The 25,354-nt window shown below is 40.5% G+C and overlaps 1 protein-coding gene across 1 annotated transcript in view; it reads left to right on the top strand.

The window, feature by feature from the left end:
- The window catches only part of KLB (klotho beta), a 39,690-nt gene extending 14,815 nt beyond the window's left edge, over positions 1 to 24,875 (top strand). The window contains exons 2-5 of the mRNA XM_073563008.1: positions 12,071 to 12,584; positions 13,712 to 13,980; positions 15,883 to 17,026; positions 19,967 to 24,875. Coding sequence (XP_073419109.1) covers positions 12,071 to 12,584; positions 13,712 to 13,980; positions 15,883 to 17,026; positions 19,967 to 20,373 — 2,334 coding nt within the window. The 3' untranslated portion in view covers positions 20,374 to 24,875. The remainder of the gene's footprint in view (positions 1 to 12,070; positions 12,585 to 13,711; positions 13,981 to 15,882; positions 17,027 to 19,966) is intronic.
- The last annotated feature ends 479 nt before the right edge of the window (positions 24,876 to 25,354 follow it).

Genomic DNA, 25,354 nt, shown 5'->3' with positions numbered 1-25,354 from the left:
GCGGTTGGTGGAGAATGGGAGACCACTGGATGCAAGGCTCTGGATTCTCACTGTGCAGCTGCAGGAACCCGATGCCTAACAATAGGAACAACATTTCCTCTTCTCTAGTCTTCTGGGACTTCTCCTGTTCTCCAAGAATTTTCAAAGATTAAGGAGAGGGGTTCAAAAATTTCTTCTGCTATCTCCTTCAGTAATCTGGGGTGTAATTCATCTGGACCTGGAGACTTGAATTCAGTTTGGTTAGCTAAGTGTTTCCTCACTATCTTTCTGTTTATAGATATCCTGGATTCTTATATTCCCTTAATAGGACAGTGAAGAACAGTTGATGCTACATTTCCTTTCTAAGAGAAAACAGATGCAAAATTGCAAAATAGGAATTTAAAAGTTCGGCCTTCTCAACATCCTGTCTTACCATTTCATCATTTTCATCCTGTAAAAATCCTATAGCATCATTGACTTTTCTTTTACTTTTGACATATCCCAAAATAATAATGGAGGAGAAGCTGGTTTTGGAAGAGGAGGGCTGAGTAGTTATGAAGAGGGGCTATGAGGACTTTAGGCAAGAGCTTTGTCTGATGTTATCAGTCTTTTGCTTGAAGGATGAGGCAAAGTCTTCAGCTGAGATAAGAGAAGAGGGAGGGTATGCTGGGGTTGGAGGAGAGAATTGAAAGTGTTAAATAGCTGTTTATGGTTGTGAGACAGGATATGAGAAATGAGAAATAGGTTTGTTTTGCTGCAGTGAGTGTGGACTTAAAAGTAGTGAGGAACTGTTTGAATGCGATGAAGTGCTTGTTGCAATGGGATCTTTTCCATCTCCACTCAGCAACCCGGGAAGCCAGCCACTTCTTTAGTCAGGCTGATGTGCCAAGGTTTCCTGTTGATTGTGCGAGCTTTGGTATGTGGGGGGTGGGGCGGTGATTGATTGGAGAGCTGCCACTGTTGTAGTCTAAAGCAGCAGCAGCATCTGCATTGTGTAAGGAACTTATGTCTTCAAGAGGGAGAAGGGATTCAGAGAGTGAGTGTAGATAAAGGTGCTTGAGGTATCTGCGAGGGTGTGCAAGTTTGTGGAGTGGGAATTGTGGACCTCAATAGGAGAGGGAAGAGAATATAGGTAGGTTGTGGTCAGAAAGAGGGAGAGATGTGTTAGAGAGGTTAGATAGGGAACAGAGGAAGGTGAAGATGAGTGTATGTATTTATATATTAATATATTCACGTACCGCCGCCTTGTCTGGGATCTAGCACTGTTCTGCTTCTCTTCTCAGTGACCGCACGTCAGACTAGCCGGATTACTCTTTGCTCAACGCGTGAGCAGAAAGTCTATTTTGCAATGTAAGGCTGAGTTCACACGTGGCGTTTTTTTGCGTTTTCGCGGCGGTTTTAACCGCGCAGTTTTACCGCGGAAACGCAAAAAATAAGCATCCCATGCATTCCTATGGGATTCCACAATGCTGTGCTAATGCTGCGTTTTTTACCGCGGCGGAATCGCTTTGCGGTAAAAAACGCAGCATGCTCATTAATTTAGCGGAATCGCGGCGATCCTGCACCCATAGGAATGCATTGTTCTGCTTACTTTCCGCATGTGGCTGTGCACACCATGCGAAAAGTAAGCAGGACATTTGCGGATGGTACCCACGGCCCGGAGGAGAGGAGACTGTCCTCCGGGCTGTGGGTAATAATATAATAATAAATTTTATTTTTATAGCGCCGACATATTCCGCAGCACTTTACATTTCAGAGGGGATTTGTACAGACAATAGACATTACAGCATAACAATAATCACATACAGTAGATTATAACAAATACCAAGAGGAATGAGGGCCCTGCTCGCAAGCTTTCAGTCTATGAGGAAAGAGGTAGACACGAAAGGTGGGTGGTAACAGTGGGTACCATATCCCTGTAAAAAATAAAATTTAAAATAAAAAATATTGTTATTCTTACCTTTCGGCGTCCGGCGCAGCCTTCCCGCCTCTCTCCACGCACCCGGTCCCAGTAATCCTTTGCGAGAATTACCGCGATGACGTCCATTCTCGCGGGATCTCGAAGTCTCGCGGTCATTCGCGCGACGTCATCGCAGCGCGTGGCCCTTAGAAACCTGATGTGTAACTTGGTTACCAGCGCGCTGATCGCTGGTCTCCCGCCTGCCACACGCAGTGATGTGTGCTGGCCAGCGGGAGACCAGCGATCAAAAAAATGTCCTGGCCATTCCAGGACGATCATCGATAACCGGCAGGGGGGCCGGTCGATGGTCAGTGTCACACACAGCGATCTCACTGGTGATCGCTGTTGCGTCACAAAACTTGCGACTCAGCAGCGATCTCGCTAGCGAGATCGCTATGTGTGACGGGGGCTTTAGATTGTGAGTCCCATCGTGGACAGTGATGATAATGTCTGCAAAGCGCTGTGGAATTAATGTTGCTATATAAGTGAGTAAAATAAATAAGTTGTTCAGTATTGATTATGAGCACCACATGCAGAAATCCCCACATTTACATGCCATGCATACTAGCAATGAGATTATTAATAGTTGCCTAAGGAATGTTGTGCCACACTGAATGCACTTGGGCACACAAATCATCTAAATCCACTGCTGGCAGCTCCTTTTGCAATTGCCAACCAATAACATCTCAGATGTGTTCAATTTAGATTTTTTGTAGTGGACTGAAAATGAGCTCAGTAATTGGAGCCACTGCAGCATGGAGAGAGGATTGGTGGATTTCTATGCTACAACCCCGCTCCACCACTGCCCCCCCCAGTAATTTACATTTAAACTGTAGGATGTGACCCTTGACATGCCTGGTCCTGATGACAAGTAAAAAATTATTACATTATTTTTTTTCTTATTTATCTCCTGTAAACTTGTGGTGAGTCTTATGGTCCTGTCTGTCTTACTCTTATAGTCCGTAAAATACAGTAGTTCCTACATAATTTGGAAGGACAGAAAATTAGGCTGCTGGTAAATAATTTCTCCAGATATTTCCTTCCACGGGAAGCCCAAAGTGGAGTTTTAGGAGAGATTGAGAGATTACTATCCAGCTTTGAGAAAATCACCTTCCAAGTGATAGATTCTGCCCTAACAGGCAGCAGAGGATCATCCTAGGGGGTTATATCTAAACAGGGTGTTCACTAATCCCTCAAGGGACCTGCAGGGAGCCCTATACATGACAGTTGCTGCATTGCTAAACTCCGTGTTTAACCACTAGTGTACATACACCAAATAGGATGCTACTAAGTAGTTGCACATATTATTTTGGATTTTTTATTTTTTGCTTTAGTTCCATGAGCTATAAAAAGGGTTTGTAAAGCTACTTACAGCACAAACATCAGGTTAAAAACTCCCTCTTGAGACATCAGTGGGCTGTAAGCAAGATATCTCCTATCGGTGAACCTTGAGTGCACACCTGTTGTGTAAGAGCAGTTCTCATTGAAGGAAGCTAAACTTATAACCAGGAGCTTATTCCTTTGGCTCCAGAGGGCAATATCTACTTGTAAAAACAAACAACTTTCCAATTTTACTTTTAATTAAAAATCCTCTGCATCCTCAAGAACAGATCTCCTCTGCAGTCGGTGGCTAATCTCTTAGGCTTGGAGTGCAGTGCTTACAAGCTCTTTACTATAAAACATCCTGTAGCTCGGGAGCCACATGTGTTTGATGTGTGGCTCGTGGCTCTCTGCCAGCTTGGTGCATTAGCACCAAGTGTATCAAACTGCTACAAAGCGTCGATCTCTAGATGGTGACTTTGCCTGTAGCCCTGCACAGATGAGCAGATCTGAATGGGGTAAGATAGGAAACCCTGGAGCTTGGCATAGAAATACATGCAGTCGCACGCTCCGCTCCCGGGTGCCGGGTATTGACGTGCGAGACTCTTCTGAGTTTCTCGCATGTGTGATCCCTGCCTAATGGGGGTTCTAGGTGTCACTACTGTGAGTGTGGCAGGAGCTGGATGTGGCTCACGATCCCCTTTCATAGCTGAATGTGGCTCTCAAGGTCAGAAAGGTTGGTGACCTGTGCTATTGAGCATGCAAGTGCTGCTCTGAAGCTGGTAAGATATCTGTAACAGTGCCCCTGCAATCATCCAAATCTGCAGTCAAAGTTGCCTCTGCTTGTAGCTTTGGAAAGGGTATTATCCCTAGTCTGAACTGTCAATCAGTATCGCAATGACACACAGCAAAGAGGAAGCTGGCAAGCAAGGGGGCGATGTGCTCCTGAAGAACGTCCTGTGTGACCAAACCATGCCTTGTGTACCTATGACTCTGTCTTTAGACTATTTGAAGAGTCTGAGAATTCTGGTGAAGTTCAGGCTGAATCTTTATTCCCATGATGATACACATGAAGTACAACTAGTTTTCATCAGGCCATAAACATTATATTTTTTTCATGCTAATCTCACTGGTTACGATAGTTTTCAATGAGTATAGGGCCTGTCAGACTTTGCACAAAAAAATTGAATGAGATTTTCCTTTGATTTCCATGCAAAAGATTATTTTTTACAGCAGATCCATTTCTAACATTTGTACTGGATAAGTGATTAATGTCTGGTCACTAAATGGCCCACGACTGGGAATGGAGAGGCTGTCGAGCAGACACCAATCGCGTAAGAATAGCCAATGTATTTGCTGAGAAAACCCTTATAACAATACCTTGTAAATAGATCACGCCTGGTTTGGAAAATCTACATGCTCCATAAAGATAGATAGTGCCATGCGCATTACTAATCATGATTATTATCGCATACCATTTACATTATTATGTTATTATGCAGATTACCTCTTCATAGAGGAAGAGGACTTGAACTCTAGTGCCACCTACTGGAAGTAGTGATCCTAAACCGGAATCTCTATTTGCAGACACGTTTCGGGGTATTGCCCCTCCTCAGTGCAAAGCATGAGATCTGATTTAGCTGTATGAGAGACCTCTGACTGGTGTTTAAGGTGTAAAGTTTCTCCTTGTGGAGAGTGACATGTCTGAGATACCAGTGTAAGGAGACTAATAGGCCATGCAATGCTCTTATGTTATGCTATTATATTATGTTACTATAATAAGGGCCCTGTCAAACATAGCGATCTTGCTAGCGAGATCGCTGCTGAGTCACAAGTTTTGTGACACAACAGCGATCTCACCAGCGAGATCGCTGTGTGTGACAGCAATCAGCGACCGCCCCCCCTGCCGGTATCGCTGATCGCTGCAAGAAACCTCTGGATATTTTTTTCGTCACTGATCTCCCGCTGCCCAACACGCATCACTGCGTGTGACAGGCGGGAGACCAGCGATCAGCTGGTAACTAATGTACACATCGGGTATCCAAGGGATGCGCGTCCCTTGGATACCCGATGTGTACGTTAGTTACCAGCGAGTTACAGGTGCCGCCGCCGTCGCCTCACACTGGGGACCAGGAGCCCGCGGAGTGTGTACCTGCCGCCGCACGATGGGGGCCAGGAGGCAGCAGGACGCCGCCAGGAGAGGCCGGGGATGCAGGCGCGCCCTCTGCTGGTGGAGGACTGGAACAACAGACACACTTGTCCGCTGCTCCTGGGCTCGCTCCTCACCTCGGCGTCGGCGTGCTGATCGCTGGTGAAGCTGTCTGTGTGACAGCTCACCAGCGATCACATAGCGACTTACCAGCGATCATGATACGTTGATATCTTTGTCGGGATCGCTGGTAAGTCGCTATGCGTGACTCCAGCTTAAGTCTTTGGCACGTCATTATCATATACACCCAAACTTATGGGCGGAACGGTGGCTCAGTGGGGTTCTGGGTTCAAATCCCACCAAGGACAACATCTGCAAGGAGTTTGTATGTTCTCCCCGTGTTTGCGTGGGTTTCCTCTGGGTACTCCGGTTTCCTCCCATACTGATAGAGAATTTAGATTGTGAGCCCCACCGGGGACAGTGATGATAATGTATGCAAACTGTAAAGTGCTGCGGAATATGTTAGCGCTATATAAAAATAAAGATTCTTATTAAACTTAAGGTCCATTTACACTGTGTAGTGGGCAACCTTTCACAACTGCTGACCGGATAATCGTTAAATGAGCGTTCCAAGGAATACTCAATCATGGTAATCATGCAGTGCTAAGGGCACCTTTAATAATACATTAAAAAAAGCCACATGCATTAGCAGAAAGCATTAGTTTGCATGGCTTTAGTATTTGTATATAGAAAAGGCTCCATGTGTGTTTGTTCCCTGCAGTTTTTTTACTTTCTTATCTGAAGAAAGCTGTTATTTTTCATTGTAATTAGTAGCAGGAACAAAGTGCAGATAACAAACTGTGAGGGTTTTGGTGTAAGAATTTACAACTGGTGTCCCATTGAAGTTCATTTTGCCAGAGTTTACCAGAGAGATAAGATGCAACATTTTCTTTGCTCTCTATTTCCCTGACCTGCATACCTTCCTGGCTCCCAAGCTGTCAGATCCATGCATCATCATCTCCATATCTAGCAGCTTGTCAGTGAGCAATGTGCTGGCATAGGTGGCCTTTTCCTTGCAGCTATGTGTGACCAAAAGAATCAGTGAGTAGAAGAGGGCTTGTTCACACTAGTGTATTACACTTTTCTTCTCATACAGATTCAGCATGAGAAAATAATCGCGACACGCTTCAGATGCACCCAATAATCGGATCACGTGTACCCATACAAGTCAATGGGTGCATGTGAATCTCCGGCCTGCACTTGAATGTCATCTGAGCGCAGTCCGATTACCATGGACAGAAACAATGGAGAAATTAAGTTCTCAGTCTTCTCCGCACCTGTGATACAATTCTCTCATGTAACAAAATTGGATCACACTAAGGTGACACTCGGATCAAGCTCTGAAAATGTTTGGTCCGAGTGACATTAGCATAATCCATGTGACTTCAGCCTAATGTTGGCTTTATGTGCACTGCGTGATCTGCGGCTAAAAATCGCCACCAGTCGGATACATGTTTGCCAATTTGCCGCTGTTTTAATAGCCTGCTTGGATAGGCCGACCGCGATTACGATGTGCACAGAGCGATCAGTAATAGATTGTTCTGTGCACATTGACTGTCCTTGTCCTCGGTAGGACGTCCTAGTTACACAGGATGAGGTGCTGCCGAGAATGATGATTTTTAAGTAAGCTCATTCATCGGGTGATTGGCAGCCTGTTTTAACTGGTTGATTAGGAAGCGATCATTTCTAGGAACGCTCATTCACAGCAATCAGCAAAGTGTAAATGCTCCTCTAGAACATTTGTATATTACCAGAATTCCATGCCATACTACCGTATTTTTCGGACTATAAGACTCGGCGGTCCATAAGACGCACCTAGAAAATAGAAAAAATGTTTTTGAAAAAAATGTGGTCAAATCTGTACTTCTATCCCCCATCCTAGTATTTATATGTCCCCAATCCAGGTATACGCAACCCTTATTTTCCTCCAAATTGTCCTCCTTTTACATATGAAACATGATCAGTGTGTAATACACGTGTCCATGGTTTTAAATAAATCATAAAACTCATTGGCCCAACCAGCGTATTTACAGCAGGGAAAATGTCAGCTGTAATGTTAATGTCACAAGAGATCCAGGTTCTTTGAGGAAGGTAAACATTTAGCTTTGATAAAGAAAAGAAGCTTGATACTGATTATATATGGCATTTATGATTCTTTTTACATTCTTTTTGATTTTTTAAACAAAATCTATTTACTGAAACATCTGTGCTAGATGTAACACTTGGCATGCGTCATCGTTATGCAGAAATGTATAGCATAGGATAAGATAAGGGGGTGCATTACATAAAGCTTACCATAATTGTAAAAAAATAGATTGACCACTTGTGCAAATATTCTACATTGATCTTCAGCCGCTAAACTAAATGTTTCAAATTTGAACATGTTGTGTTCTTAGTTAGCAATTTGATCAAAGTGTATAAGCCACTGCCACGTCATGGTGACCTTTTCCAGTAGGTCCCTGTACTCTAAACTGTAGCACTGAGCTGGATATAATAATAATAATAATACTTTATTTTTATATAGCGCTAACATATTCCGCAGCGCTTTACAGTTTGCACATATTTTCATCACTGTCCCTGATGGGGCTCACAATCTAAATTCCCTATCAGTATGTTTTTTGGAGTGTGGGAGGAAACCGGAGTGCCCGGAGGAAACCCACGCAAACACGGGGAGAACATACAAACTCCTTGCAGATGTTGTCCTTGGTGGGACTCGAACCCAGGACCCCAGCGCTGCAAGGCTGCAGCGCATATACAATGTAATAGTGGCTGCATAGCGGAATATAACTTTTTTTTTTTATTTCGCCTCTGTGTTGGACTTAATTAAAGTTAAATCATTAAGTGCCAAATATTTGGATCGCTGATACTTCTGCAATGGAGAGGCAAGATACAAAAAAACCACGCTGCAGCCATTATGACATTGTGTATCCAGCTCAACATGAAACATTTGGTGAAAGGTCCTCTTTAAAAAAGCTTTTACATTTTGATCAAGATATAATTAAGAACCCCATGTTAATTTGTGAAAAATGTTGAGTAGCCGCAGTAGATAAATGTATTTTATTTGTATTTGTGATCCAGGTCTATTTTCATTACAACCCTAATTACCCAAAAAGTTGGAAGCCTGTGTAAAATATAAATAAAACAAAAATGCAATGATTTGTAAATCTCTTATAGGCAAACTGTATTCACAACAGAACATAGATCACATGTCAGATATTGAATGTTAGACATTTTTTCCATTTCATTTGAAAAAATTAACTTACTCAAAACTTGGCACAACACATCTCAAAAAAGTTTTGACAGGGCCATGTTTACCAGTATGTAGCATCCCCTCTTCTTTCTTCGGCAAGCAATAGATGCTACTCCGCATGCGCCGCTGCTGCCACCATTTTGCTGTAGTAAAATTATTTTTTTCAAAGCCACCACACATATATGAAGTATGTAAAACAGGAGGCAGGTCACTGAAGGATCAGCAACCAGTAATAAGCCATACAGATGCATATGTAAGCAAATCACCACATAAAGCCCCGCCCACAGGCCGCCTTGGCGCATGAGAATCTCATTAACCGAAAACTACAAATAAAGATTAAACAACAACCACAAGATGGATTTCATCAGCCAAGATACCATTTTAGTCAGTATAACGGCGCCAACCTGACACTGTCTGTAGTTTACTTGGCAAAATCCTGCTGACAGGTTCCCTTTAAGGGAGACTCTGCTTGCATAACATACTCTTTTCATAGACAGTCATTGACCCTCCAGTTGATTTTTATTAGTGCCACTTACTTTGCCAGCCTTTTGCTAACCTTTTCACAACTTTTTTAAGATGCGCTGCGGCCATCAATTTCTAAATAGTTTTTTTCTAAATTAAATTTCAACATGTCAAACTCTCACCTTCTGATCTGTGATATGTGTTCTAGTTTGAATAAAATATAAGTGTAAGAGATTTCCAAATGATTACATTCTTTTACTTTACATTTTATATAGAATTCAAACTTTCTTTGGAATTAGGGTTGTACATTCACTACTTGGACAACCCCTTCTCAATCACTGTATGTAAAATAATAAAAAAACTATACTATATATATGTGTGGGCACAGTTCAAGCGATGTCAGTGCTTGCTGTCTTAGGGCTCGCATGACATTGTTATGTCACACGAGCCCTCAGTCAATGGCTGCTTCACTTTCACTACCTTCAGACAAAACTAACACCTGGAGTTAGCTAGAGATCAGCAGAGGCTCACTTCTTTCATGTGCTAAATTCATCGAAAGGAAGTGAGAATGTAGTGGACACTGATTGTTATGTCAGATGAGCCCAACAGCTAATGTCACGCAAGCCCCGGGAGGCCAGGTGCCGACATTGCCTGCACTGGAGCTGAGTAAATGTGTTATTATTTTACGTGGGGGAGATATAGAGATTGAGAAGTGGTTGTCCAAGTAGTGGACAACCCTATTAAGGTATAATTACATAATATATGTAAAAAAACCTCAAGTATGTTTGAGAGGATCAGTGAACAGCCATGTGCATGGCATCACACAAACTTCATGTGTTGAGGGAGGATCTAGAGTGACCCTTCACGGTTGACCAAGTGACTTCCAAATTAATCCACAGGGTGTTGCTAGCAACGGAGAATGACCAGACGGAGATATATCTCTGTTTGGGAGGATCAAGGCAGATCGCTAACCCAGTTTATTATGTCACCTCTTTTATAGTATTCTGCTTAGTTATACAAAGTACACAGCTACCAATAGCATTGTAATACATTTACTTTATAAGCCAATAGTATTGCAGAAAACCAGAATATGTCCCTAGCTACGTGACATGGAAAAAAGTTACAGAACTTCATGAGTAAAGGCCACTACACAACAACCCCCTTTGTTCATACAGGTGTGAACTTGTCATAACAGCTAACAGAATTTATCTCATAAACAACAAGATGGAGTTACAAGCACAAAAATGGTTTTGATTTTAGTTCAACCCTTCACACATGTTCCTCAATTATAAAGAGTTGTCGCTATATTGAGCGTTCACATGTCAATATAATATAGGGATATTATAGGGATATTCTCCTTTAGAAGAAATACTTTTAAGGGACAGGAATGCATCAAATGAATGATACTCCAATCTTATTTATATAGGAATACAATTTTATATCTAAAGTATGGCTCCATAGACTTCTAGGGACCGTGTTGTGATGCAATTATGCATTGCCAATGAGTGACAACTTATTGCATCATCAGGATACAATATTAATAGACTTAAGCCTCTTACAAAAAAATACCTTCCTTACTAGTATAGTATATTACATTATTAAATCTCGTGATTTTAATCTCCCACGTTTTATAACATAAGTAATGTAACAATGCAAAATTAAGTCAAAGTCTTATTTTCCATTCGTCACCACAGCGGTTTGCTGATAAGCCGTTTCTAATGACCAGCACGGAAGGTAATCTTCCTTAATTAAGTCTAGTGATTGTTGTTTTTTCCTGGAACAATAAAAATCAGATTTCTCATAATGCCATACCACCATGACATTTGCTAAATATTTTGGTTGTTATTTCTCTTTTAAAACACAGGTCTCATTTTCTTCTTTAGACTCATCATTAAAAACATATGCAAATCTACCCCGATTCATCTGTGAATACACCTGTATTAGCTCGATAGTATGCACACAGCTGTATTACAGATACTTGGTGTATAAAGTCATAAATTGCAGCAGAGCACTGTATGTGCCAAGATGTACTGTATGCAAATCTATAGGTGAAATGGAAGCTGCTTAACTGCTGTATATAGAATATAGTTATAAAATGAAGGGTACTTAGACTGCAAATTGGCCATTTCGTGAGACCCCACCAGCCACGACACAAAAAAGTTTCTCTGATGCATGGAACTCGAACCATCTATCAGATGTGGTCACCTTGTCATGACCGGTGGGAACACATGAATTGGCGAATTTGTTTGCAAAGGAACTTCATTCTATAAGTATGTTCCATACAGCAGGTATGCAGTTTAAATGTCACATATTCAGTTTTTGAATAAATGTTAGCACATACAGTGCGCTGCTGCACTCTGGTTTCAGTATATTTTATAGTCACAGAAGCTTTCACCCGTTCATACTTGCTTCATCCTGTTACATATTTGCCTTACAACATGATGGCCTAACCAGGCTCTTCTCCATAATGAAAAGATACCCATCTATAGATTGCTGTTTTTGTTTCTTCTCAATGCAGGTTCGGCAAAAGTCTTTTGGCCTTTTTCTCAGTGAACATTGCCTGGCCTATTGGTATCTTTTATGGCAGCTGGTGGTCTCAGTAAGGAGATAAAGTGTTCCCAACACCTGTCTGCAGATGGGTGTCTGTTCCTTTAGATTTTTAATGAGTTAATCGAATAAAGTAGCTACCACCAATAGGAGGCACTAGAGAGACAACTTTCTTTGACAGCTAATTTGCATACCTGATACTTTGAATATTCATAGGAAGCGAACAAAAAACTTCCTAGTTGGGTTTGTTATTTTCTTCAGCCTACTATCCACATGAGGTGCACACTATAATGCATGAACGGTATTTGCTGTTTTGATTTATAAAGCTGCATTTTTATTCTAGGCTCATGCTGTGGTCTGGCATACGTATGACAATCATTTCCGACAATCTCAAAAAGGATACTTGTCCATCACAGTGGGCTCTCACTGGATAGAACCAGAGAAAAAACATATTGACTCATCAACAATTAACATGTGTCAAGAATCCATGGAAACTGTCCTTGGACGCTTTGCAAAACCTATTCATATTGATGGGGACTACCCGGAAAGTCTAAAAAGAAAATATGGCTCCATCCTTCCCATATTTTCAGAGTCAGAAAAAGCTTCTATTAAAGGAACGGCAGACTTCTTTGCATTCTCCTTTGGACCCAATAACTTCAAGCGATCCAATGATTCCAATAAGTTGTTAATTCGTGCCCTAATTCATTTAAGAGGGGTGCTAAACTGGATCAAGATGGAATATAACAATCCCAAAATCCTGATAATGGAAAATGGATGGTTCTCGAACAGCAACATTCAAACTGAAGACACCACGGCGGTCTACATCATGAAGAAGTTCATCAATGATATCCTACAGGGTGAGTAGATATCCATTGACCTCTGGAACATCTGACAACTTGCCAGAACTTTTTCTACCATGCCATACTATAGAGGAGTATAAATCTTCTGGGCAAGTTTTTATTTTGTAGCCTTCTGTATATTAGGGATCAGGGCCACTATGTAGTATAATTCCTGTTGCCTAGGTAAATTACATTTGTCCAACCATTCTTGTCAGGTGCCTATGTTTGACCAAATTACCGTACTTATTCTCCGAAACTGCCATTGAGAATAAATGTAGTAGAGGTGTGTATGCTCAACCCCCTCTCTATTCAGTCAGAGCGCTTCAGAGCCTCGTTCTCTGGTTCATCGGGGGACCCCCAACTATCAGGGAGTTATCCCCTATCCAGCATATAAGAGGACAATTTCAAATCTGGCTGCAAACCCTTTAATGCTCCGTTCACACTAGTGCCAAGGCTTCTGTTTTGACAGCTATGGTAGTTCTGTTTCCTAATGGGTTCCAATAAATTCTAGAAGAAACTATTGACTTCTAATGAGGTTTTGTGTATGTGAAAAGTAAGCAGTCAGTCAAAGTGCAGAGGAGTCATTATGGCCTCGTTCCTCGCTCACTATATACAGAGTCATGACTGTTACAGCTTCCAGCACTCCCCCAATGACTGGAAGCCAGCGGCTACTAGGAGACCAAAAGTCATTTTTTCCCTGTAGCCGCTACTCCAGTGAGACATTTAAGCAGTATTTAATTGCTATTTACCTACAGATTACCCCTATAACTGCAGATAAATAGTGTTTCGGGTCTTGAAAAGTTCCCTTTAAGTCAGCAAAAGTACAGGAACCCATGATGCAAATAGCATAGTGTGGAAGGAGGAGAGCCTGAACAATAAAAATAGTGAAATAGTGGTAACTTGTTCTGTTTCACATATTTAGCAAATAATCATATGGTTGACAGATTGTCCAAGTTGTCTACAATGCAAGGCTGCAGGAAAGTCGCTTGTAGGACAATGGAGAAGAATTGTAATACAACGGATAACTATAATAACACATTGTCCTTTTGAAAGTATATACAGGGCTATGAAAACGCAATGTGAAAAATCTTGCTTTTTTTACCTGTTGATTAACATTTTTGTTTGTTTTTGTGGACTGTTTACAGCTATTACATACGACAACATACAGGTCTTTGGCTACACCGCCTGGTCCTTGCTGGACAGTTTTGAATGGCAAGAAGGCTACAAGATTAGACGTGGATTATTCTATGTAGATTTCACCAACAAGAGCAATGCAATAACTCCAAAATCTTCTGCATTATACTTCAAACAAATCATACAAAAGAAAGGTTTCCCAGATGGCGCCCCAGACGCAGAAATTCGTGGACAGTTTCCCTGTGACTTCTCCTGGGGAATAACAGATTCTGTACTAAAGGTAAATATAATCAGAAATTATATATACAGTGTCTTAAGTCCCCACACAGGTTCGGCCAACAGTTAATGTGTATGAGGGAGACGCCCCAGTTCCCTATTCAAAACAGATAAAAAACATTTTTGGTATCACCTTGTCCATAAAACAATGATCTATGAAAACATAACATTAATTAAACCATACGGTAAATGCCTTAAAGGGAATCTGTCAGCCGGAAATCCGTCTTGTGGTTGTTGTTTAATCTTTATTTTCAGTTTTGAGTTAATGATATGCTCGTTCTTCTGGGTGGCCTGCGTATTCATGTGGTGCTCTTCTTACATATTCATCTGTATGGCTTATGACAGGTCACCGATCCCTCAGTGACCTGCCCGCTATATTACATAATGAATTTAATATGGTTTGAAAAGAAAAAAAGAAATCACATTTAGCAGGCAGGTGGCAATGCCTGCACTGTAGCATTGTGAAGGAGAGAATGGCTAATGAAATAATTTATTAACCTTACATAAGCTAGTAGTATATGTGATGTGGCAAGATGGCGTCTACATCCTGGAAGTACGCCCTGGAGTCCTTGGAATGTGAGGTGGATGCACTGAAGACCATATATGGAATAGACCTAACACATATCCATTACAGACTGATACAATGGCTGAAGCTGTGCAACACCCTCTTCCTGCATGTTACATGATCTTTTGTTTGTACTAATAAAGTTCAGTTTGGTGCCTGCTCTTGCCAAGAGAGAAGCACACATCTGCCATTGAGTCCGATGTATTTCTTCTATGCATGCATTTGGCACATATTTATCAGGTCAGGGGCAGGCAATCGCTAAGATCTCACCTTTAAGAGATAACCCCAACAGCATGATCACATCTATATTATCCATTTAATTATTTTATTTAGTGATATCAGTTTCTTCAGAAAAAAATGTTTCTCAAAATGGCTGCGCCTTCACAGTAGCATCTATCGGCGATCCAATAGATGGTACTGTACAGATGCCGCCGGGGTCATTTTGGTAGAGGAAAAAAAAACTGTTCACCAAGGTGTCACCTGTGCAGCAGCATCTATCGGATAACCGATAGATGCTACAGCGCAGGCGTGGCTGGCTCTATTTTGAGAAACATTTTTTTTAAGAGAAAATTGATATCACTAAATAAAACAATTTAATGCACATTATACATGTGATCATGCTGCAGAGCAGACACCGCCGCCGGCACCTGCCTACTGAATGTGATTTTTTTTTTATAAAAACCATATTATATTCAGTTTGTAAAATAGGGGGCAGGTCAATGAGGGATCAGAGACCTGTCAGAAACCATACACATGAATACCTAAGCAGAGCACCCCATGAAGACCCCCCCACAGGCCGCCCCGGAGCATGAGAATCTCATTAACTGAAAATAAAGATTTAACAACAACAACCACAAGACTGAATTCATCAACCAAGGTATCATTTTAATCAGTATAATGACACCAACCTGACACTGTCTGTAGGTTACTCAGCAAAGTTACTGATCTCTGAAAATAGGGACACAAACCCCCAAAAAGTTTTTGGTTTTGCAAATTTCTGAATTCTTGTTAATCACTAAAGTATAAAAAAAATATAATTTGATATTACATTAATCATACTAGCCTGAAAAATAATGTTGCCATGTTAGTTATACCTAAATGTCATATAAAATTACACCCAAAAAAAGCACAATGTTGGATTTGCTTTTTTTCACTGTGTCACCATACTTGGAATTTTTTCCTGTCTCAGTACATTATATAATGAAATGAAATTGAATATTGTCCTTCAAAACTATAACTCTTTTTGCAAAAAAACAAGACTTCATACGGCTACATCGAAAGAACAAAAATAAGTCATGGCTGTAACTATGATGTGTATTGTACTTTCTTGTTTCTTCACAGGCAGAGATGGTCCCATCATCTCCTCAGTTTGTGGATCGTAAATTGTACGTGTGGAACGTTACAGGAGATGGCATCCTACATGCAATAAAAGGAGTGAAGCTGGAGACCCGGGCAGCACAATGTACTGATTTCATTACCATCAAAAAACAACTAGCACTACTGAAAAATATAAAAGTCACATATTACAGATTCGCTCTTAATTGGTCTATGATTATGCCAAAAGGTGACTTGTCCTCAGTTAACCGAGAAGTTCTGAGATATTATCGTTGCATAATAACTGAGGCCTCCAAACTTGGTATAAAGATAATGCTAACGCTTTACTACCCAACACACGGATCTATAAGTCTTCCCGCACCATTGTTAGGAAACGGAGGCTGGTTAAACCGAACCATTACTCAAGCTTTCAGTGACTATGCTAAGCTTTGCTTTCATGAATTTGGTGATCTGGTGAAACAGTGGATCACGATTAATGAGCCAAACCGCCTAAGCCAATATTACCACACCAGCAGTAACAACACCTACCAGGCTGTGCACAATGCACTCATCGCCCATTCCGTAGCATGGAATTTGTATGACAAGGTATATAGACCTCACCAACATGGTCATATATCCTTGTCCTTACATACAGACTGGGCTGAACCCGCAAATCCCTTCCTGCGTTCTCACATGGAGGCAGCAGAAAGGTTCTTGCAGTTTGACATTGCTTGGATTGCTGAGCCAATCTTTGGTTCAGGTGATTATCCCATGCTCATGAGGCAATACATAATCACCAAAACCCAAAAGGGAATGTCAAAGTCTTTTCTCCCCTATTTTACAGAAGAAGAGAAAAAAATGGTGAAAGGAACAGCCGATTTTTTGGCCTTGAATCATTTCACCACCAGATTGGTGATTCATGAGCCAAAGAATGATAGCAGATTTGAATCGGATCGAGACATTCACTTTCTGTCAGACGCAACACGTCTCACATCATTCAACGGACTTGCTGTCGTACCGTATGGGATTAGACGTCTTCTGAATTGGATGAGGAAGAACTATGGAGACCTTCCTATCTATGTGACAGCAAATGGAGTGGATGACAAAGCATTAGAAGGCGATGAACTTAGAATATATTACCTACAGAAGTACAGCCAGCAGTTATTACAAGGTGGGTGGCTATCCACATAAGTAGACTTCTTAGAGTACTACATAATAGAAGTCCATGTTTGAGATATCTCCCGTCTAAAATTCACATTCTTTTACTAACCATTATTCTTTTATCATATAAAAGATTTGCAGATCTCTCTAAAAATAAAGCTCATGTCAGGTTTTCCTAAATTTGACTTGGCCAAATAGCTTGACCAAGACCATGCGCTCTTTTATTTGCATTGTAACCACAGCTATGGATGTAATTACAACGCACTCCAGCAGGTTTAGTATGCTTCTATGTGCGTCCTGGGGGACACAGAATGACCCTCGTATATGATTCCCCTTACTGCCTATCAGTGCATGTAATGTAGTGTGAGTGTATTAATATACGGATGTTCTGTTCACCTTCTCAGTGACATCATCGCAATTATGACTAGCTGACTCGCTCTATGTGTGAGCTGGAAGTCTCTTTTACAATGAAAGCCTATGGTCGCCTTGTTCTGATGCTTCGTAGGTTTACATTATAAAAATAATTTCCAGGTCACGAAGAGCACAGCGTGACCCGGACAGTCTGCAGAGTGTTGACATCACTCAGAAGAGGAGAATAACGGCAGTGGACCGTAGAGAGAGTAGTATTAGATATTAATACAAGGAGCAACATTTCTACATACGGAGTGTGGCATGTCAAGCCTGACATGCTAAGGTGAGGAGACTTTTCTCTGTTGCCACCTATTGGAAGTAGCCTTTGGATCCTGGTCAGACACCACTCACGTAGCCAAACCAGAACTGACACTTTGCACTGACGAGGGGCAGTACCCCAAAACAAAGTGTCTGCAAATTGAGATTTTGTTTTTTATCCTAAGTCATGTAGCAAGGCTTGTTATAGGGTCGATATTGACTTTTAGGATTTCTACTTCCATAGGTGACACTAGAGTTCTAGTCCTCTTCCTCTCTGAAGAGACAGTTTGCATATTTCACAGAGGAGCGTTGCAAGGTTTAAAATCTCCTCTCCTTGGCATATCATAATTGACATGTCACCCTCCGCAAGGAAAAACATTACCCGTTGGATCCCGGTCAGACACCTCTCACCCAGCCAAACCGGTTCTCACACTTTGCACTTGTGAAGGGCAGTACCCTGAAACAGTGTCTGCAAATTGAGGTGTTTTGGTTTTTATCCTAAGTCATGTGACAAGGCTCGTTAAAGGGTTGATATTCACTTTTAGGTTTGCTACGTCCAGTTGGTGGCATTAGTGTTCTAGTCCTCTATATTGTATTAATACACTCACACTACATTACATGCATGTATACACACATTTAATGATTTAAAAACTTACTGGGAGGGCTTCTTTAAATTACAGTTCTCCAACCTGTGGCTCCTTCAGGGCATGATGAAAGTTGTAGTTTTACAAATACTGGCCAACTACAGATTGGGGAACACTACTCTACTCTAGAAACACAAACTTCAATCCAGAATACATCTTCTTAATCCATTATACCCAAAGCCAATTGGTAAAGGCAGCTAAATAGCATAGGAAACTCTCACATGCAAGACCACAGAGAAAAAAGAGAGCACAAAAATCCCATATAAAAATAATAAGTAATTTATTCAAATCACATGTAAAACAGACACAAAAATAAAAATAGCAATTAATTTAAGTTGAATAGTGAATAGCACAGGTGTAGCACACTGGATACACCTTTATTTCAATGGATGGGGGAGCAAAATATGGCAATAAATTTAGAAAAGTAGAAATTGCCAGTGCAAAAATTAATAAATCAAAGGTCCTAAGTAGAGACTGAACAGATTTAAAAACTAGCGTGCTCAAAACAGAATACTGAACAATAAAGAATGTATAAACAGCTCATTAGCATGACTATGGCTAGTTTCACACTAGCGTTTATGAGCGCAGCGACGGCCTGCGCACGGCCGCCGCTAAGCCCCGCCCCCTGCCGTGCCCCCGCCGGTAGCTCCGCCCGCCGGCGCATGACGCTGCATGCGCCCTGCGTCCCCTATCTTTATCACAGGAGGCGCAGGCCGTACGCAGTATGCGTTTGGCGGCGCATGCGTCCTTTTGACGGTGCGCCGACCTGCGCCAAACGCAACCTGCTGCAGTTTGGTTGCGTTGGCGCACTGTCAAAAAGGCGCATGCGCCGCCAAACGCATACTGCGCACGGCCTGCGCCCCCTGTGATAAAGATAGGGGACGCAGGGAGCATGCAGCGTCATGCGCTGGTGGACGGAGCTACCGGCGGGGCGCGGCAGGGGCGGGGCTTAGCGGCGGCCGTGCGCAGGCCGTCGCTGCGCTCATAAACGCTAGTGTGAAACTAGCCTATGACAAAGTTATCACAAAAAAAGAGCAGTATAGCCAGCAGTTGTCAGTCAATACATATAATATAGGGAAATAGAGTGCATGTCACTTTTAGGGAACCAACAAGTGTCACTGAAAATGCCAAAGATTACCCTTACCCATAGTATCCAGTCGGCCTAGTATTCGCTGGGACCTTGGATTTATTAATTTTTACACCTGTGCTATTTACTATTCAACTTTGTCCTTAAATTAATTGCTATTTTTATTTTTCTGTCTGTTTTACATGTGATTTGAATAAATTGTGTATTATTTTTATTTGGGATTTTTTGTGCGCTCTTTTTTTCTCTGTTTGCGGTCTATGGGATAGAAGACTGGGTGCATCTAAGAATCATTTTAGAAAAGAAAAGCATTCCAAAGTTATTGCTACAAAAGTGACTCCCTTTTAAAAATGGCACCACGTAATGAAGTCCAAAATGAGCCTCGTCATTAAGGGGAGAGGTCAATAAGATTTTTTTAAAACTTGTAAAAAAAAAGTTAATAAATATTCTGAAATCTAAAACTAAAAGTGATAGAAAAGTATGAAAATGTTCTTATTGCTCTTATGTAAACATGGTAGAACTCATCTTATTCTGTCCTGCGATTGTTTTCTAGCCTACCTACAAGATAACATCAACTTGAAAGGATACTACGCATTCAAGCTGACTGATAAAACTAAACCGCAGTATGGATTCTACAACTCCGCAATTTACGACATGAAAGCCAAGGCGTCAGTGAACACGTACCGAGCGCTGATTACCGCCAATGGTTTTCCGCTGGACCAAGTTTGGAATTCTTGCAAAATGCAAAGTGAAGAAAACTCATGTTCATTCTGTACATTTCTGCAGCAGAGGAAACCTCTCATCTTTTTCAGCTTCTGCCTGTTTTCCACGTCCACTCTTTTATTAACTGTTACAATAATCCGAAAGTACAAACGAAAAAGGAGAAAACTTCATTCCGTTAAACACCAGCATAACGCTTGTTTCCTCATTAAAAAGAAAGATAGTTTCAGCCAATGCTAATTTTGGATTGGACCTAAAATTGACTACTTTAGCCTAAATTCACTCCATTCGTTAACGACGTTCAGTAGAAACTTTCACGCTCATTCACAGGAGCAACGTCTCTTTGTCATATTTATATATCTCTTTACTTGTTTTGCCGAAGCAGGACTCTGATGTTCTAATGCGGATCCTACACAAAAATTAATTTATGAACTGAAATTTTATTGTAAATTTTCTGTATTTCAAAAAGAAAAAAACTACCGTTCCAAAATGCGTTTTTTTTTTTGTTTGTTTGTTTGAATTGTATCTTGATGTCCAACAGATTGGTAGCACTTTTTATGAAACTACTGTTATGTAGTATGAATGCAGCTGGTCTCATCGCTTGAGATAAGGAGGACCTCTTTTTTTTACCCTCGACCTTTCCTATAGCATTAATGACAAGGGTGGTCTGTGATTTATATGCATTCTATATAAATCATAATTATGACCATTTTACCATTGACAAGCCTTTGGTTAACATGGATAAATGGATATGAGTGGCTGCTAGACTTTGGTGTTGCTTATCTTGTGATATACAAAAGGTTCAGACAGGTCAGAAAAGCCAAGAAGCTCTAAAAAAAGAAACTACTTTACAATTTGGGTTGTTCCTAGTCATGTTGATTAATAGCACAATACCACAATAGTAACAGTATAAAAATGTGACCATTAGATGAGTTGGGGTTGAGGGCATTCGAGTCTTTTAGTCTGTGGGCTTCAGAAGACTAAATAATGCCTAGGTTCCAGGTCAGCTCAACTGGACAAACGACAGTGATATATTAATGCAGTATTGGAGTAGCCTTCTCGCTTTATAACAGGTTCTGAAGTTATGATAACGTTAGTTGATGAAGGCTCTGATCACATCTAGTTTGGGAAATTCGTTGGCTAGAAGTTGGAACTATTCTGCCACTTACACCTCTGACGTACTGTATGTCACTGATGGCCATCCATTTGTATACACTGGCTACAATGATATAATGAAATAGAACCATTTTATTGTGCTTGTTTATACAGTTTATATATATATATATATATATATATACTGTATATACTGTATATAATATATACCATCTAGTCAAAATAACATTAATATAGTCTACATCAGGTTAGTGAGGGCCTTCAACTGTATTCGACATATGCACTATTAGCTTTCCTGGTAAATACTCCAAATGTGTTACCTAACAAGTGATGATACCCTTATGTTAAAATTAGGTTAAAGGGATTGTCCCAGGCATATAATATGAATGGATAAAACTAGTTATATGTCCTTCTAGTTAGAATAAGTCATCAATATCAGATTGGTTGGGGTCCGATCTGATACTGATGATCTATCTCAATGATAGGTTATCAATATTAAATGCCCGGACATGCCCTTTTCAGTGGGAGAAACATTACCCACAGATTTTGACTATATCCATGGTATAAAACACTACTAATTGTGTACAAATTCCTAACCCATATCACACAGATTCCAAAGTACACTGTCCGCAGCTTACAATGAGTCCACAATATTTTTCATTGATGCCTCTGATTTTGTAAAAATCTTTGAGGAAATAAAGATTGTGCTCAGGCATATTGGAATAATTCATCTTGGCTTTACTGTTTGAGTCACTTAAAAAAAAAACAAAAAAAAACCAATTAGAAAAAGGACTAACATTGTCGCTAACTCTTTACTGGAAATGTCTTTTCATTAAGATGATATTGGCTGGGATTAGTTCTGAATTCTGGATGTTTATTTTATATTTGTGTGGTTTGGAGGGTGGGTATCAAATGAGGATACCTGCAAAGAGAACGAGGTTATTGAATACCCACTGAAGTTGTTTCTTTTATGATAAATGTTACCTATTTGTTATATGTATATCTGTCAATATCATACAGGTCTCTAAATACATCTGCAGTAAGTACATATCTGGAGGCTCCTAGACCACAGGCGAAAATTTGTAACATGGCTCCGAGTAGCATAATTCTTATGTACATAAGGGCTTCTGGGTTCCCTCAAGCACCAAGGTCCAAAACTGCACCACAAAATAATGCGTGAGTGTTTATTTCTATTGATAAGTGACTTTTATTGAAATTGTAATTTCTACCATTGCTTTGGGGTTCAGTGAAAATGATTGCCAAGAAGAGACGACAGGAGAATATTGTAGTCATAGACTAGCTAGCATATAGCCTCAGCCAAGCTTGGACTGGCACATAGCAGAACAGGTAAAACTCCCGGTGGACCCCCATGCAGGAGCAAGTCACTTACTCCTTAATATAAGCAGTAGTTGGCCCAATACATTTGATTCACTATATAAAGACAAAAACAGCATCTCATCATTCATTATTATTGTCAAGAAGCATAGGTAAATTTGAAAAGACAAAAATGTAATTTTGGCATGTAGCTGAACAATGGTCCCCCAGAGTCAGTTTCAGGTGGCCCTTGCCAACCCAGTCTGTCTAGTCTGACATTGGCTTTAGCCGTCAGTAATACAACAATATTTAGCCAAAAAAATGATTTTAACAAGAAATGCAGTGGCACATCTGTAATTATTGGGTTATTTGGGTTTGTGTGGAAAAAGTCATTGTGATTTATATTTTTCATGTCTAGTGGGATACTGTGTCAAGAACAGCGCTGTTTTTCAACATCGTGAAGAAAAGATGTGAAGATCTAAATTTCTATGTACACATATCTCTTGCTAATAAGTACGCAAGATTTACTAAAAGTAGTAGAAGGCAAAAGTGAAGTAATTAACCATGATAACCAATCAGGCCCCACCTCATTATTTAAAGGATGTGTTCTCACTGAGTTTTTCTGATGGGTTTTTGAAGCACATCTGCTCCAACATCCTCCTTAAAACATTCATTTCAGTAGGAAATCCTTGTTGCTTTGCACATGAAGAATTTTTTAGGTGCCATTTTTTTCCCAGTGGATCCTGTTTGAATCGTTTTCAAAACACTTCACCTCTTCAACCCTTCTTCAGGAAAAGAAAAGCTACTAAAATTCCTAAAAAGAAGCATCCCCTTAAGTAGGTTCCTCTTGAAAAGCTTTAGTTTGAACATATCATTAAGCCACCACTTCATTGCTTATCACGGGCAGCTACCCAATTTTATTCTTGCACTAGTGTTGATGAATTTCCACCAGTGTGGATTTATAGAATGAACCCTGATTCCAAAACCGTAGACCTGAAATATATTATTTTTCCAATTATAGGGCTTGTCTGGTCAAGATACATGTTTATCCAAAGGACTGGATATGTACAAAATAATAAATTCATTAATACTCGCCCATTAACACCAATGTGGATCCAGAGCAGGCTGCTGCATGGTCTTAGTGAAAGGAGACATTACTGTTCATCTAGACGTCGGACCGCTGCTTTGCTTCCTTTTATGATGAGCGTTACTCTGCATCACCTGACTGTCGTAGCCAAACACAAGCTAAAGCAGTCTGTCAGTTAATTGAACCATGACTTCTCTTCCTTTGCCCAGTTTCCTGGGCAAGCTTTTATTTTGCCTGGACAACCCCTTTAACTCAAATTTCATAAGCTCAGAAAACATCTTGGAAGATTTATCAAACCCCCAAAGGTAAAACAGTCTTTACCACCCAAAACAACCAATCAAAATGCAGTTTTTATTTTCCCAAATCAGTGTAAAAAATGATAGGTGAGTTCTGATTGGCTGCTATGGGCAGCAAAGACAGATTTTTAAATTTCTTTTATTTTTTTTTTTGAGAAAAGTCATATGTTCTAGAAATTGCTGGTTCATACGAGGGTTCCCTTGAGTTTTCAAGAGAATAGGAGAATAAGCTGCTGGTAGAAAAAAATGATAGTAGTTTATTTAATTTAGGAATAAAGAATCAAACATTTTGAAGTCAAACATAGTAGATTTATCTGTTCTCTGACATCTGCCGTTAGGAGGAGGACACCGCCATATGGGGCAGACATTTCATTGGTGCACAGGGACCCAAAGGTAATGGGGCCCCCACCACCTCCAAATCAGCAAGAAGCTTCTGTCATAGACAGAATTATTCTATGGCAAGGGCCCATATACTATTCTTGCACAGTGGCCCTTTTCTATCTGTGTTGGCGACTGTCTCCATATTCATGACAGAGTTGGCTGATCGCAATGAAATTGACGGATTTAAATAACCTTCCAATAAAGTATATAAACACTTCTAAGCTTTTCCTTGAAAAGTAACTTCCCTTAGTAAAGAAAGTCTGTGTGTGACCCTAGGGCTGTTTCAGATGTCTGTGATCATTGTGATAGGGCTGGCTGTACACACCTGACCTGAGCGTGACAGCTTCATAGGAAGATGTGCTGCCAGCATGTACATTGCGATCCGACATCGGACCGCTTATCTGAAACAGTCCTAACACTTCCCATTGTGATTCAAACTTAAAATTAATGATATATGTGTTATTTTATCATCTGTTAGTGTTTTTTATGTCAATGTGGTATCTCTAAGACTGTATTGACCATAAGAGTTAAATAAAATAGCAAAATCTGAATCGCTTCCACGCTCTCATCCTTTGTTCTGATGAATGCCTTATATATAGCATAATACACACGTGGTCAAAATTGTTGGTACCTCTCTTTTAATGACAGAAAAACCCACAATGGAGACAGAAATAACTTGAATCTGCCAAAAGTAATAATAAATCAAAAATCTATGAAAATTAACAAATGCTTTTCAACCATGCTTCCACAGAATTTTTCTTTAGAAATAAAACTCATGAAATAGGCCTGGACAGAAAGGATGGTACCCCTGAATATAATGTGACAAAAGGGGCACGTTAAATCAAGGTATGTCGACTAATTAGCATCACAGGTGTCTACAATCTTAGAATCAGTGAGTGGCCTGTATAGAGAACTACAGATACTCACTGTGATGTTTGGTGACATGCTGTGTATCACACTCAACATTGACCAGAGGAAGCGAAGGAAAGAGTTGTCTCAGAAGATTGGAAAGAAAATTATAGACAAACAT

Source organism: Dendrobates tinctorius, unplaced genomic scaffold (genome assembly GCF_039654945.1).
Source record: "Dendrobates tinctorius isolate UK_male_01 unplaced genomic scaffold, ASM3965494v1 ptg000376l, whole genome shotgun sequence".
In the NCBI taxonomy this organism is placed as follows: Eukaryota; Metazoa; Chordata; class Amphibia; order Anura; family Dendrobatidae; genus Dendrobates; species Dendrobates tinctorius.
This window is presented reverse-complemented; position numbering and strand designations above follow the sequence as displayed.